The sequence below is a fragment of the Mastigoproctus giganteus genome, chromosome 4, assembly GCF_048544385.1.
Source record: "Mastigoproctus giganteus isolate SK-2022 chromosome 4, ASM4854438v1, whole genome shotgun sequence".
Taxonomy (NCBI): Eukaryota; Metazoa; Arthropoda; class Arachnida; order Uropygi; family Thelyphonidae; genus Mastigoproctus; species Mastigoproctus giganteus.
Window position 1 is genome coordinate 121,895,887 of NC_143578.1, and position 16,261 is coordinate 121,912,147.

Below are 16,261 nucleotides of genomic sequence, written 5' to 3' on the forward strand. Positions count from 1 at the left end.
AGGCCAACTCGATTCCAGCTAGATCTGAAGATTAATACCAAAACTCGCAATCTACATGGGCTTGACTATATAATCATTTAACCCACACAAGACACACGGTAGAACTCCACGTTTATACCTTGTTGTGGGACAGGTGGAATTGTCGTGTGTCTTCGGTTGACCCATACCATTATGGCACTCATCTTTGTACGGCACCCTGGCTGTGCAATCTTTTACCTTTTCCATGGGCCTGGGTGAACTCCCCAAGCCAGGGACATTCAAACTTTCCGCCCTCCCTACCTAACTCATCTGAAGGATACCTTCTTTCTCGTATAGCTTTACTCCCCATTCTCAAACTATCTCCCGCATTCACACTTTAATTTCTCCTTTTTTTTAGACAGCCTTAGACAGTTCAAATGACTCTGGGGGGGTTGCCCAGCCAGAGTTCTTTCCCTCTATTGCCCTGCCCAGCCTATCTCCACGGGGTTAGTGAGGGGCAACGCGGGGTCTCGCAAGGGGCCCACGTCTAAAGCACAACCCAACACTACATTGTACCAACCTACACTTACATATACATTCTGGCCTTTGCAAAGGGAACTGTATGCATCACAGAGGACCATGCGGAGTTGGGGAAGACCCCCGCCAGCCAGACAGTAATCACTAAGTCACTAAGTATATTCCAATCTTCATCTGCAATAAATTCCGTAGCTCATGAACTGGGTGTGCCTGTATCTCCGCCGCTAAGGAACTTGTTCAATTTCTTTTTGTGATGATTTGGAAACAGATAAGAAATGACGATTCCGACTTATTTCAGTCGGAAAGTTCCCAGCCAAAACTTTTCCTAGCTCAGCGAATTAAATGACCTACTTGTGGATTTGGGATTTTCAAAGAAATCGCCAGAACTTTTAAGATCCAGACTGCATGAAAGAATTTCAGACTTTCTGTCTTGTTCTCAAGAAGAATCGGTTGTTTATTGCAACTATGTTTCTGGATTAACAAGGAAATTAGGAGCTAGATTTTATCAAATAACTGATTGGAGATTGTTCATCGATTCTTCTAAAAAGAAGTTGAGTGTTTCTTCACAACGGTAACATTTATGCTTCTGCCCCAATAGTTGCTCATTCAGTTCGCTTGAAAGAAACATACCATATTGCAGAGCTTCTTCTCCAAGTGGAATACATTGAGCATAATTTGGTTATTTGTGGAGATTTGAAAATTTTGTATACAGGATGTTTCAGTTAAACGTTTCAGAACTTCTAAGAGGGGTAGGGTACATCCTGACAACTCGAAATCATATAGCAATGTGGGGTCGGAAATGCTTTCCTGAAGCGGTGTTGTACACAGAAGCACCATAAAGAAAAGAGACCGTAAGTGAGAAATCGTTTTAATAATACATGAAAAGAAGCAAAAGGTACATGGATTAAAGTAAGTGTTCGAAGTTTCTTCCACGGGCTACAATGCACGCCTCACATCTCCGACGCATGGACATCCGAACATTCTGGAATACTCCAGGCGAATTTCGAATTTCTTCGGCAGCTACTGCGATTCTTGCAACCAGCTCCTCAGCATTGTCAACAGGGGTGTCATAAACTAGCGATTTCATATGACCGTGAAAATTCCTTCACAAGGGAAGGAATTTTCAACACGCATAACGACCATATCTGGGCGGTCGAGAACCCGCATGCAATACGACGTCGTGCAGCACAGATTCGATTTTCGGTCAATGTATGGGTCGGTATTATGGGAGATCACCTCATCGGACCTTACCTGTTACCGTGTCGTCTAACCGGACCTATCTACTTGATCTTTCTGCAGCAAGTATTGCCACAACTTTTGAGAGATGAACAGATTTCTGCATCGACGCAACAGACAATGTGGTTCCAACACGATGGAGCCCCCTGCCCATTATAGCGGAGATGTTCGTAACTACCTGGATGTCACATTTGGTCAACAGTGGATCGGATGTGGTGGTCCCGTGCGTTGGCCTGCTCGGTCACCCGACCTATCATGTCTTGATTTTTATTTCTGGGGTCATATGAAATCGCTAGTTTATGACACCCCTGTTGACAATGCTGAGGAGCTGGTTGCAAGAATCGCAGTAGCTGCCGAAGAAATTCGAAATTCGCCTGGAGTATTCCAGAATGTTCGGATGTCCATGCGTCGGAGATGTGAGGCGTGCATTGTAGCCCGTGGAAGAAACTTCGAACACTTACTTTAATCCATGTACCTTTTGCTTCTTTTCATGTATTATTAAAACGATTTCTCACTTACGGTCTCTTTTCTTTATGGTGCTTCTGTGTACAACACCGCTTCAGGAAAGCATTTCCGACCCCACATTGCTATATGATTTCGAGTTGTCAGGATGTACCCTACCCCTCTTAGAAGTTCTGAAACGTTTAACTGAAACACCCTGTATGCTGTTAGGTCAGCAACATGGTTACACGAAAATGCACTTTTTTTTTTTTTTTTTTTTTTTTATATGAGTGGGATAATCGAGCGGGAAAGAACATTGAACGAACAAACAGCGGCTACACAGAATCAATCTGATACCTGATTCGAAAAATATTGTCCGGAAAAGTTTGATTGATCCGAATAAAGTTTTGGTTACCTTCGCTCCACATTAAACTGGGATTAATGAAGCAATTTGCTGAAGCTTTAGATTAAAAAAAATGGTGGTTGTTTTAAACACATATGTACGAAGAAGGAATTTTCATTGGGCCTCAAATTAGGTTGTTAACTAAAGACGGAAAGTTTGAAACTGCAATGAATAAAGATGAAAAGGCAGCATCGGTTAGCTTCAAGAATGTAATGGAAAATTTTTAGGAAACAAGAAAGAACCAGATTTCAAAATCATTGTTGAAAATATGTTAAATAAATTAATGAAACTGGAATGTAACATGAGCTTGAAACTTCCACTGACATCCTGACTGTTTTCCTGAAAATCTTGAAGATGTCAGCAAAGGGCAAGTGAAAGATTCCACCAAGATATCAAAGAAATGGAGGGGAGTTAGCAGGGTAGATGGAATATCAACATGATAGCATACTACTGTTGGGCACTGAAAGAGAAGACTTCCGTCGAAACATCATGACAAATGTAAATGAACACCTACTAAATTCCCTTTTGGAAGGAAAATACATCGGTTTCGCTAAAAAAATGTTTAAGATAATTTTGCTATATTTTTAACCTCCGTTTTGTTTATAATTTTTAGTATTTTTATTATATATTTTTTAAATTTGACAACACGAACTGTTTTTTTTTTTTTTTTTTTTTCATTTTACTGAAATGGGCAAAATGAATAGATTTGATCAAATAATCCTTAAATTTTTAAGGATCAAATAATCCTTAAATAATCTATAAATTTTTCTGGATTTGTAAATTAATCTTACGCAATACGCAGAAATTAATGCCACTTTTGAAATAAGCATAGCGAAATTATATAAAATCACATAAAAAAATTAAGTTCCCTATCAAAAAAGTTTTCATTTGCAGATCTGTGTAATATGTCGATGAAAAGAAGTAGAGTGGCGCGCCATATCAAATTGGACAAGTATAAAAAAAATTCCTTTGTGAATATCAAAGACACCCTATTTAGCATGTATATATGTAAGTGTATGAATCTGCAAGCGATTCCTAATGCCATTGCACGATCGTTAATAATAAAATAGCGCAGTCAATTATTTATGTAAATAATAAACACAGCATGCTGTGCAAGATAATAATAATAATAATAATTATTATTATTATTATTATTATTATTAGCTATATGGTGCAAGGAAGTGTGAGGCTTATGCTGCACCAGCCAAAAAAAAAAAAAAAAAAAAAATTCCCTGAGTTACCCTGAGAGAGAGAGAGAGAGAGAGAGAGAGAGAGAGAGAGAGAGAGAGAGAGAGAGAGAGAGAGAGAGAGAGAGAGAGAAGTAGAAAGGAATCACCAAGAAAGAGAAGAATGATGATATCCAGCTCAGGACCCGGGGTGTGCCAAGCCCATACTCACCAGATGTGAGCCCCCGAGGTTGATTATTATTATTATTAGCTATATGGTGCAAGGAAGCCTGAGGCTTATGCTGCACCAGCCAAAAAAAATTACCAAGTTACCCTGAGAGAGAGAGAGAGAGAGAGAGAGAGAGAGAGAGAGAGAGAGAGAGAGAGTCAAAAGTAGAAGGGAATCACCAAGAAAGAGAAGAATGATGATATCCAGCTCAGGACCCTGGGTGTGCCAAGCCCATACTCACCCAGAGGTGAGCCCCTGGGGTTGTAATAATGATGATTAGGAAAAAAATTTGAAGCTGAAAAATGAAACAGTCAGTTAAAAAGGAGAAAAATGCAATGTCCTTTAATTTTAATTGAATTCATGGGCAGTTACATATACTAACTGGTGATAGTGATATTAATTAATTATCAGAAATTTTAACGTATACTACTTATTTTTCAACTCTAAAATTAAAGTTAAATTCGGAGATAGACGTCGGCAGTTCAATTCCACAGAGGGCGTTGGAGCAACCATTCTGTGGTTGACATAAACATAAGCGATATCAAATAATGGTAATTAATTAGTGATTATGTATGTGTTGTTTTTTGTTCATTATTTTTATACTAACCGTTGGGCCTGCTCCTTTATACTACTAAACGATTAATTAAATTAACTATCAACCCCAGTGTTTAATTCTATACAATTCTTCACATATTTACTAGAAAATTACAATGTATATTAATCTTTCCTTTACGTATGCCATTAACATTATTAGCCCTACGTTATGCTGTCGTGAAGCGCAATGACTGATGTCGATATTATTCTAATTTTATTTTCATACTGATGGTTACCCACCTCTGACGATGTACTATTATATGTGCAGAGTAAGTAATTGGATCTATTTATATCTCTTGTTTTTATCATATATTTTTATTTCATTATTATATTTCTTTAATGAACTGTTTCATATTAGCTTAACTATTTCTTTTTCTGCTATCATCATTATCTTGCAGTATATGACTATTTATTTATAAGACAATTAACCTATAACTATTCTGTTTTAATTATAAATAATAATATTTACATTCGGTGGGCCTGATTAGGGACTATAGCCCCTGTAATCAGAATAATGTGGATTTTTAAGTACTATATAATGATTAAAGCGTAATGATTCCCTGAACACTGCTTTAGTCTCCACCCCCTCCCCACTTTAGAAAATCCTGGATCTGCCCCTGTTACATTTGTAAAGTTTCCTGCGTTAGCTTTTGTTACTTATATTGATTTCACTCTCCGTAAACAATTATATAAACATTCACACATCCTCATACAGATATAATGACAGTAAACTGAAGTAGAAAGACACGACAAGGATGCAAATTAATTGCGGTGTCATGGAAAATGTGCCCATTAATTTTACACGAAAATTCTCTGCAGTACTGTATAGCTAATAGTAATTGTAAGTTGAACAGCTTTAAACAACACGAGATTATCATGCTTAGAAGCGAACATGGCTTAATAGTTAACGAGGTTTATCTAGTTACATTAAACACTATAGACTTTTATATCCTCCGATATAATTGAATTGGAGAGATTAACAATATTGTTAATATTAACAACAGGAAACCACGATGCCTAGTCATCCTGAGTACTGGAGATGTGGCTATTCCACTGAGCAAGACAAAAAAACGGGAATGAAATGATTCGCAACTGGTGTTTTTATAGGCATGAATAATTTGCATAATGTGCGGCTCCGTAAGGTTGTAGTTCGATTTCTATTGGATATTCGGAATTTGCATGACAGGATGCCTATTATATCAAATATTCGCCTTCTGCGACACTGCTTACAATAAAATATTCATGAAAAACATTTTGTTCTGTTAATTTTGTCGAGCAGTATATCATATTAATGAATTGATGGACAACTACACTATTTTATCACGTTGTAGATTAAGTAATTTATTATCGAAGTGATGCAATTTAAAGGTATTAAACTGCCTCAGTGCCAAACACTTAAATTATTTATGGCCACTCGGGAACTCACTGTTTCCCGTCTTCAGTCCTCTGGGGGACGAATCTGAACTGTAAAAAAAAAAAAAAAAAAAAAAAAAAAAATTATCTATGAACTATGAAAAAACTCGATCTGTGCCACTGTACTTTATTAACCACGAATCCTGTAATTTAGATGTGTGGAGAACTGGTTCACATGGTATCTGTTCATGGATTTTATTTTATTTATTAATTTTGCTATTTTCCATTATCATTATTTATCTTGTTATTTTATTTTATTATATTACTATCCACGTGAAGCCTCCGGCAGCACGCTGTGATTGTGCTTGTTACAAGTTTTCAATTTAATAATGATATCTGTTTTTATTCACATTGTATTGTAAATTTTTTCGTTTTTTGGAAAGTTTAAGGACCGCTTAAAGTGACACAATGTAGAGAACATGGAATTGGCCAGAACATTGATGTAGATGCAACATTCATGCTTCCATGCATTGCCAGTCGATACTATGAGAAACTTCTCTTCCCAGGATCACAGTTGAGTCAATATACACTCAGCTTGTAAGTGTTAATAGGTATCCTTTATTCCCAAACACTCTCATCAGACTGGAAAACAGCGTGGTTCGCCGCTGCATAGGACTGATTTCCATTTATCCATAATTTAGATGCTTTGCCTCAAGCTATTTGGCGGTGTGCATGTTTTTTTATTATTTTTTTTATATATTTTATTATATCAAAGAAGCTTGTGGTCTGCAGCTGTCTACACGTCATGGACATTTACTGGAGTGATACTCTCTAACCACCCGTCCAAAGCACACAATTGGCACCTGTTAGTCATTATTTTATGTCTACCTCGTCTTTTTTTGGGCTTATTGTCGCCTGTCGACATTAATTTCTTCAGCACATTTTACATCTTCGACTTGGGAATGTTTAATTCCTGAGATATAGCACTCATTTTCCTCACGTATCAATACCATCGTTCCTCCCTCTGAAACTCTATTAGCTGTTTTTTTTTTTATTTTTTTTTTTTTATTCTATTTGCTTGTGCTTGTCGTTGAGCTCATTTGAAATGAATTCCGGGCTAACCACTGATCGCCCATATAGGCCAAAATATTTAAATATTTTATAGTGACAAAACTTCCTGCAATCTGGTGGGAAGGGATCCCCATAAATTCTGGAAGGACATGTACTAAATTAACTATAGTGTACGCTACCGTGTGTCCATTGTTCTAGAGGAAAATCTATTGTCAACTGATACAAACGAGAGTAATCGCTAATCATATCTCTTTATCTTAGTCACGGGTTGTGAATTTTTCCCAAAATTTAACAGGCTCACTGTGCAGCAAATCTATAAGGTGAACTTTTAGTTGTTAAGCAACGGAAGTGATTGATTTGAACTTAAAAGTTGCATAAAAAAGAATAAAGTTTTCAAAACAAAGTTGTTTTTTTTTGTTTTTTTTTTCATTGTAATGAAAAACCCAAACACGAAAAGTAATGGAACCTATAGTACTTCAACCCATTACGTTTGGGTTGAAGACTGAAAAGATAGAAGATATTTGTTGATATTATACTTAAAATTCTGAGATTTTCGTGAAATACATGAGAAGGAAGGTTGTTCCAGGAAACAGATGCAGAAGGAATAAATGAGGTAGAAGAAATGTTGGTCTGTACGTTTGAAGTTAGACAGTAAATGGATGCTGACTGGTTGCAGCACTTGTTCTGACTGTTTTGAACGGAGTGAGGGAAATAGAGATGCCAAATCAAATAATACCCATGTCAGTATCTACAGAAAAGGCATGCAACAGAAACAGAACTTTCGCGCGGTTTTTCAAGGTTAATTTTGGTAAAAAAATATTTGGAAGCTATTATAGGTGGCGATTATCCACTTTTCGGAAGTACAAGCAACAATAGTGAAAAGTAAAGAAAATATGACTGCTCCAATTGCAGTTATTCAAGCAAGTTTTCTTTATGAGTATAAACTGGGTACAAATGTTACACAAGATATGCACAGCATTTGGAGAAGATACAGAAAGCGAACGTACAGCCCAAAAATAGTTCAATACTTAAATCAGGTGATGAGTCACTTGACGTGTGAACGACGACCGACCACCATTTATGAAGACAAAGTGAAGTAAACCACTAAGTCGGATTCAAGCCAAATGCTACGTGTTTGTACAAAGATTTAACGAGAGAGATGAAGCCATTTCTTCGTAAATGCATCTGCTGGAAAAGATGTGCATGCTGAAGAAAGAGAAAAATGGCATAAACTCACAGCCGACAAGAAACTCCAGAGACTCAGTTTGCTTTCGCGTTACAATAATGAGTTATTTTTGAACCGGTTGTTGACGTAGAACGAAAAAATGGCTTACGTACAACAACACCAACTATCGAATCATTGGCCGCACATCATCCTGTGTCGCGCTCGTCGAAACTCCCACTTTACGAACAGTGGAATACAGCTGGTATCATCATTACGAATTTCTGCCCTGTGGCCAAAGGACATCAGAGAGGGACATAGAATCTTGTTTTTCATTTTTTACGCATGTTTTAGTCTAATCATAAAAACTTCCACAATTTTTTTAGTCATCTGACATTTCTCATGAAATGTTCATATGAGTGCAGTTTCATATATACCGATATTAATATTGTGCTGACGAATATAGTAGTAAACTTTTGTGCGTAGTACAGTGGTTACGATCGCTGTCTTTCCATAAAAGTGTGGTCTATATTTGAATCCAATTAAAGGAAAATTTAAAGCTTCCTTCTTCGCCATAGCCGATTTAGTTGGTAAAGGGCGAGTTTCGCACGCCCCCCCCCCCCGGAAACTTTGATATATTATCCACCAAAACGTGTTAAACTTTTCCTTAGTTAGAAAATTTCTTATCCATATTGAAATAATCGATCACAGAATACATGCAGTTTGCCGACACAAAACATTGACATCTCGTTGCTTTCGCACAAATATATTTGCCGTCATCTTTCCCTTAATTTTATTTCAACAGTAAATTAAAAAAAAAAAAAAAATGATAGTCATACTCCGGACAGCTATAGGCACAGAGATTAAGAAAAAATAAAAATAAAAACATTTCCATAGCGGCACATATGTAATGTAATAAGTTGACTTATGTTGCTCACCACAAGTTTGGCTTGAGCATCATTTTATTACATCGTAAAGAATTTTCTCACAGACCCGTGTGCATAAATGTCGCATCTTCCGTTATTCTCTAATACAATTCACTGAATACGAGGTATACAGTATACCTCTCGTATTCAGAGATATACCCGTTATATGGAAATCTCTTTCACAGCGCGATTTCACGACACCACTCATTAAATAACCAGGGCCGGCCACAAGCATGTTCAACGAGTTCTGTCGAACAGGGCCTCGCGCTCAAATCGTCTAAATCAGCAGTTCCCAACCTTTTTTGACTCGCGAATCCCTTTCAAAATAATATTTTTATCGCGAACCCTAAAAACCCTAAGCCTATATTCTCTGAAATCGTATAAAAGTACTGAATTTTTATTATAAAATATTTCCAGTACTACGTTTTTATAAGCGACATTGCGTAATAATGAAAATTATTATTAAATATTATTTATACTTTTTAAAGCAGTTATTAATCAGTCCAAACTAGATTTCGAACTGGCTAAGAGTAGAAAACTTGCTTCTTGTCCAAATGGTAGCCAAGCATTCTGGTCTCTTTCCAAAGCTATTGGTCGCAGTTTTTGCCCACCTCTGTCAGAACCAGATATCAGCCAAAGATAAAGCTGACCTGCTAGCATCCTATTTTTCTTCCAATTCATGTATTGATGACCTTGGTAAATTACCTCAAACTGTTCCCAATACACCCCATTCAATGAATCCTGTGGTTTTTCGTCAAAAGGATGTCAGAAGGATTTTGATGAATCTGATGCTACAAAAACTCCAGGTCGTGATGGTAGTTCTCCACTTCTTCTCAAAACCTGTGTCCCTGAAATTACTCCTGTTTTGTGTCGTCTTGTTTCATTTTCTTATTCCAAAGGTGCTTCTGCTTGGAAATTTGCTCATATCCATCCAGTTCCTAAAAACGGTAACAAATCCCTTCCATCCAATTATCGTCCCATTGCGATTACTTCTACTCTTTCCAAAGTAATGGAGAAATCAATTAACTGCCAACTCTTAAACTATCTGGAAATATTTCATCTGGTCAACGATCGCCAGTATGGATTCCGTCAGTATCGTTCCACTGGTGATATTTTGGGTTATGTTACCCATCTATGGACAATTCGTTGGAAAAGTTTGGTGAAACTCAAGCCATTGCTCGTGACATTTCAAAGGCTTTTGTTCGTGTTTGGCATAAAGGTCTTCTAAATAAGCTTCCATCCTATGGTTTGCCAACTGTTCTTTGTATTTGGGTATCCAGTTTTCTCTCTGACCGCTCACTGCGGGTGATGGTAGACGGCTCTCTGTATTCTAACTTCTCAAGGTTCAGTTTTTTTCCTCCTACTCTTTTCCGCTTGTATATTAATGGCCTTCCATTGACTGGAAATCCTATCCATAGTTTTTCTGTTGAAAGCACATTGCATTTCATCTTCCAGTTTGAGAAACCCTGCTCTGCTCAAACAGCTTCAACTTCTCGAGTATCCATTGTCAAATCCTTAAATGCAGGCAGTTCTCCAGGCAGAGAACTCCAGGCAGTTCTCCAGTAGGGCAAAGAAAACTTAGTTTCAATCCTTCTAAAACTCGGTCCTGTCTTATATCTCGCAAAAATTATTCTTCTGCTCCTATGCTTATCTTTGGTGACACTCCGATTTCTAGGCAAGATCTTGGGGATTACCCTGACTTCTAATCTCCCTTGGCATAAAGCACATTACAAATATTGCTTCTTTTGCATCTAAAAAACTGGGTTTTCTCTCTCGCTCTCGGCGTTACTTTTCATCCAAACAGTTGTTCACTCTGTACAAATTGCAAATCCGCCCTACCATGTACCCAAAACCTCTCGCAGGCGTCTAAATTCAATTCAAAAGAGGGCAGTTAAATTAATTAATGTCCCAACTGTAGAGATTCTCTCCGCTCTCTGTCTCATAGAGGTTCTGTTTCTGTTGCATGCTTTTTTCTCTAGTTACATGCATGGGCATTGTTCTTCTGAATTGGCTTCTATAATTCCCGCTCTCTCTTTCAAAGCAGTCGGAACACGTGCCGCAGCCAGTCAACATCCTTTTACTTTCCAATTTCAAACTCACTGAACCAACTCTTCTTCTTTCTCATTTATTCATTCAACTTCTGTTTTCTGGAACAACCTTCCTTCATACGTATTTCCTGAAAATTACAATCTACAGAACTTCAAGTCTAATGTCAACAAGTATCTTCTTTCATCTTTTCAACCTTCAACCCATGCACGGTACTAAGTACTATAGGTTCAAAGGTTGTTTAGGCAATGGTAATGCACTTCCATCATTTCTACTACCCAGGTAGTATATGCATGCATCGTTTGATTATGTCTCATATTGTGAATACCTTCACAGTGAGTTGCCGAGGTATTGCACTGCCTTGAATAAGTAGCTTCAGCAGTGGAGAAGACTAATGTTACTTATTCTCGGCGGATACCGCCACCCAGATGGCACCGTTTCGAAACTTGTTGGCTTACTCATCGGTCTAGGTACCATGTTGTTTCAATAGTGACAATCCGGTCATTAAGTATAACTCCACAGTATGAGAGATGCTTGTTTGTGCATGGTTTAATCTAAAACTATTTCTTGACTAAATGTCTAAGAGTATGAAAAATGAAAAAGGTATTTAGGCATAGGTAATGCACTTCCATCATTTCTACTACTCGGGTAGTATGGATGCATCGTTTGATTATATCTCTCATTACCCATGCATATACAACCTTTTTCGTACTTTTAGAAATTTAGTCAAGAAATAATTTTAGATATTTCTTTAGCATGATATACTGTAAGATAGTAAAGTAATTATGAGGAACTGTGGGAGATGTGGTTTCTTTCTTTGGCAATTCTTTACTTTTTATTTAATTTTATTTTACTTTATTGTTTATTATTAATTATATTTTGTAGTTTATAATAATATACCTATGACAGTCTAAGCAGACGTCATTACAGAATATTTAGTGCGAATCCCCTGGAACACGTTCGCGAAACCCCCCCCCCCCCCCAGGGATTGGGGAACCACCGGTTGGGAACCGCTGGTCTAAATAATAATATCATCCGCGTCTTTTCAGCATTTCTATCAACCAACCTACCGCCGTCTTACTCACATTATCGTTAATCCAAGAGCGCTTGCGTGAGCCGACTTGAAAATTGCTAGAAGTAGGGCGTATACTTCATTCTGTGTGTACTGTATTTCGTTTGATATCGAACATAGGACGTTGTTTAAAAATGTAATTTTTATGTTATACTCGCTTTCAATAATATCTGTATTATTTTTAACTCCTGGAGATAAGGAAATAACAAATAGGGCTCCTCAAATATTGGGGCCGGCCCTGTAAATAACGTCAGATTAATAGCCAATTGGTGTTATTTTTAGACTTTTGTGCTTTTTCAAATGAATGATGTGGCATTGGCAAAACTACCATACCGCTAGTTCCAGTATCCGGACGATTGGTGTGAATTGGTGCTTAGAAGAGCACTGGGAACCCGCGCGTGAATCTCGGGTACAAAATATATAGTTTCGCTACTGTGATGAGGACTAGAACTATTAGTTTTCTTCAGTAGTCAATTAACAATGTCTGAGTTCATTTCCCAGTCCGTTTGATAGTTCATTGTACCCATTTCTGTTATTAAAGCATAAATCGTAATTGTAATAAATTGAAGTGCATATATCGATTGTGATAAATTTAATTGCATAAATCAATTGTGATAAATTTAATTGCATAAATCGATTGTGATAAATTTAATTGCATAAATTGATTGTGATAAATTTAATTGCATTTATCGCAATCGATTTAATTTGAGGATTACAGCCATGTGACTATGAGTCTTATGATCGAATGGAGTGCATCATATATTGAGTAGGTATTTTTAGCATGTTTAAAGCTCCTTAAGAGTCAACTGAATCATACTAGTTAATTAGTGCATACTCGTATATTAGTTTACAGTGTCAAAGACTTTTATTAACAACGCTAATGAAGCGCTGTTATTCGTATCCTTGCATCTTTATGCATATAATATCTTTATTGCAATCAGCGTAAATAAGTAAATATTTTTATTTATTTTTTTTTTTACTTTAAGCTATTAGTGCAAGTATATTTTCGCGTATTTAGAGCAGCCCCTCAGAATTATTTGAATCCGCTGGGTACATCCACAAAGCGGCGACCGAAAGTGTCATCATGCTGTAGTTGAGTACAGTACGATTTCATGCGACGTGGTAACAGGTGGCGTAGCCATCGTTTGTTTTAATTCAGAAAATGAAATTATTCAGAATCGAATGTTAAGCATACTTGCATAATTAGGTTCAATATTTTGTTTTATTTCGTGCTAAAAACTGTTATCTGTAGAGAAGTGTACGAAACAGATAAGTGGCCATTAAGAGAGCCATATCTTCTGTTTTCTATTCAAACATGCTTGGATAGCATCCTTTCACATAGTGAGCCATAAAGAAGAAACACAAAAGAATAATGCTTAAAATCCAAGTTGTTGTTTTTTTCTGTTTATCTTGTAAACCAGGGAGTAAAAGAAATTAAAATGAATAATAAGATCTGTTTTCTCTACTTGTTCAGTTCCCAAACTGCAAGTCATCACTATCACTGGGAAGCCATCGTAGAAGATCGAAGGAGAAGGGCAATGAGCCTTGGTCTGACATTAAGCAGTGATGTCCCGTATTTCTATATTTCCTAAAATTTTACTCACCTTTAGGAGACTGGGCCAGATGTAAGGAGACGATGTCAGTTTCCTGAATTCTGCTAGATGAAAGAGATGACCTTTTTGAGCGTCTCTCTACTGAGTCGCTCCCACGCTCTTCCATATTGACCCTTCCCGTCATACTCTGGACCTCAAGGAGCCGCGATCTGCAGCGAATCGATAGCTAATGTCAGGTCGGCGTTTTCGCCGATATAGTAGGCAGGAGTGTGTATGATATACTCACTGTTGACTCATCTGTTCCTGAAATGGATTATGTTGTACTAGTGAGGTGGTTTTCTGCATATGGTAAACGGGCTTCCCCTTTGTGTCACGACCCCTGGCGAGGAAGAACTGAACCAAATTTAATCAATACGATAACAACAGCCAGCAGACAATGAGTAATTTCGTCTGTAGACCATTCCGTGTTATTCAGTGTAGAGAATGTCCTGCTTATTCTCAACTTGAACGATTGCTTTGTTTAATTTCATTGTTGCTTTCACGCAGGAACTCACTCACGCGGGATTTTAATGTCTAATCATGTGCCAAGATGAACTACTTGAGAGAAATCGATATAAATTGAGTTCAAATATAAATTTATTTATACCTCATACATGTAAATTCCAATGGTCTTTAGTCTATATATAACTATGTAGATTACGTGCGTATATAACAATAGTAATATGACATGCACTGTATTAGCATTACTGGATTCCAGCCTGCTACGTAGACAAATTTTTTCTATACATACAGTATATAACTTAATATAACAACAGTAAATGCAAAATTTCCAGTTACAAATAACTGGAACTTTTGCATTTACTTGATTACATGTACAATGATGGGTTTAGTTAAGGAAGGGGTTATTTATATAAAAGGGGTTTCTTGGGAGGTTGCATGAATTGAATTAAAGGAAAGGTTACGTTTCCAGGCGATTTGAAAACACACGAATGTAATTTCTAAACACTGCGTTTAAAACACACGAAGAGGCCAAAAGCCTGCCATCGAAAATACCAACAGTTATTCAAAACGCCTACATTTTAACCTAGTCGGCATTTTGTATAATAGTAAATCTATTTTGGTTGTCGGCATTATTACTTCGCTAGTTTGGTTACCTACGATGGTAGCTGCGAAACTTAAAATACAGTGACACAAATAAAGCGGTTAAAATACACAGTTTATTACAAACCTGCCTGCAGAATCAGGAACGGATAGGTCCTCCAAGATACGGAAAATTTTCCGGTATCCCACCCCTGCCTGTGGGCCCAAGTCGTAAGACCCAAGGAATGTATATTTAAACAAATATACATTCCGTAGGTCTTATCTTTTAAACTTATCTTGCGTTATTCTTAATGAAACAATGCTGGTAAAATATATATATAAATTTATTACGGTTATTCTTGTTCATAATTTGGATATTTTTGCTATATCCCATTGTTTTTGTCATACGTTGATTCACGCTATTTATCTTGTATTACATCTAAGTGTGTATCACACACACGCTGATTTACATTTTTTTTTTTTTGTTTTTTTTGGTGGGAAGGTGAAAAACCCTAAGTTGCTCCATCACCCTATAAAGAACTCTATGATTCTATTTTCACTAAGTATACCTTCTCTTCACTATAGCTCTGCCATATTGCCCCCCCCCGTCACCTTCCAGAGTGCCACTGTGGAAGCTACGGGAGTGGGGGTGACAGTGGCGATATTTTTTGGACTGCTGTTAAAGTTACACACTTACATATTTTATACCCGTCATTTACGTTACTATTTTTTTTTTCTGTTGTTTAAAAATTGGGTTTCTGTCTTTTCCAAATCACCTGGAAACGTAACTCTTTCTTTTACTCCAGTTCTTGCTAACTTCTCCCCAAAAACCCCCTTCTATATAAGTACCCCCCCTTAATCAACACTAAAACTGACAAAACAGATATTTGGACGGCATATATGCATTAACTGGGGAGTATCAATGTGCCCCAAGTTATTATTATTATTATTATTATTAAAATCAGTTTATTTCCCAAAAAACCTTGGGTCACCCCGGGACGGCTCTGTGCCAGAAGGGTGTGAATACAGACTAAGGTGCGAGGAACACAATGTACAATAAACAAGGGTACATTCGTGCTCGACCCGAGACTTTTACAGGATTAAATAAACAATAATGTACAAAATATACAGTAATATACATGATTACATGAAGACAGAAAGTCTTTGTCATATACAAATAGGCAAGTTAAAAAAAAAAAAAAAAAAAAGTCTGTCCAGGAGCAGGTGAGTATTATAGGTTCATAATCTGGTAACAGTTCTTGAGGGTTTCCTTCCTGTAGGGCTTGTCTTCACAGAACCTATCAGGGTGGATCCTAAATTTATTGAAGATCCGAAGACAATTGGCTGGAAACATGTTCCTCAGGGAATCGATGTTTGACAGAGTAAGACGTAGAGGGGAGACAGGAGTCGGGGTGCTTCCCTCTTGCCCTCCTC

General features: G+C 37.2%; 1 protein-coding gene across 1 annotated transcript in view; it reads right to left on the reverse strand.

Annotated features, from left to right (window-relative positions):
• Positions 1 to 14,016, reverse strand: part of LOC150087031 (uncharacterized) — a 346,277-nt gene extending 332,261 nt beyond the window's left edge. Inside the window, exon 1 of the mRNA XM_090371763.1 lies at positions 13,799 to 14,016. Within this exon, the coding sequence (XP_090227889.1) occupies positions 13,799 to 13,931 (133 nt within the window). The 5' untranslated portion in view covers positions 13,932 to 14,016. The remainder of the gene's footprint in view (positions 1 to 13,798) is intronic.
• Positions 14,017 to 16,261: the final 2,245 nt, after the last annotated feature.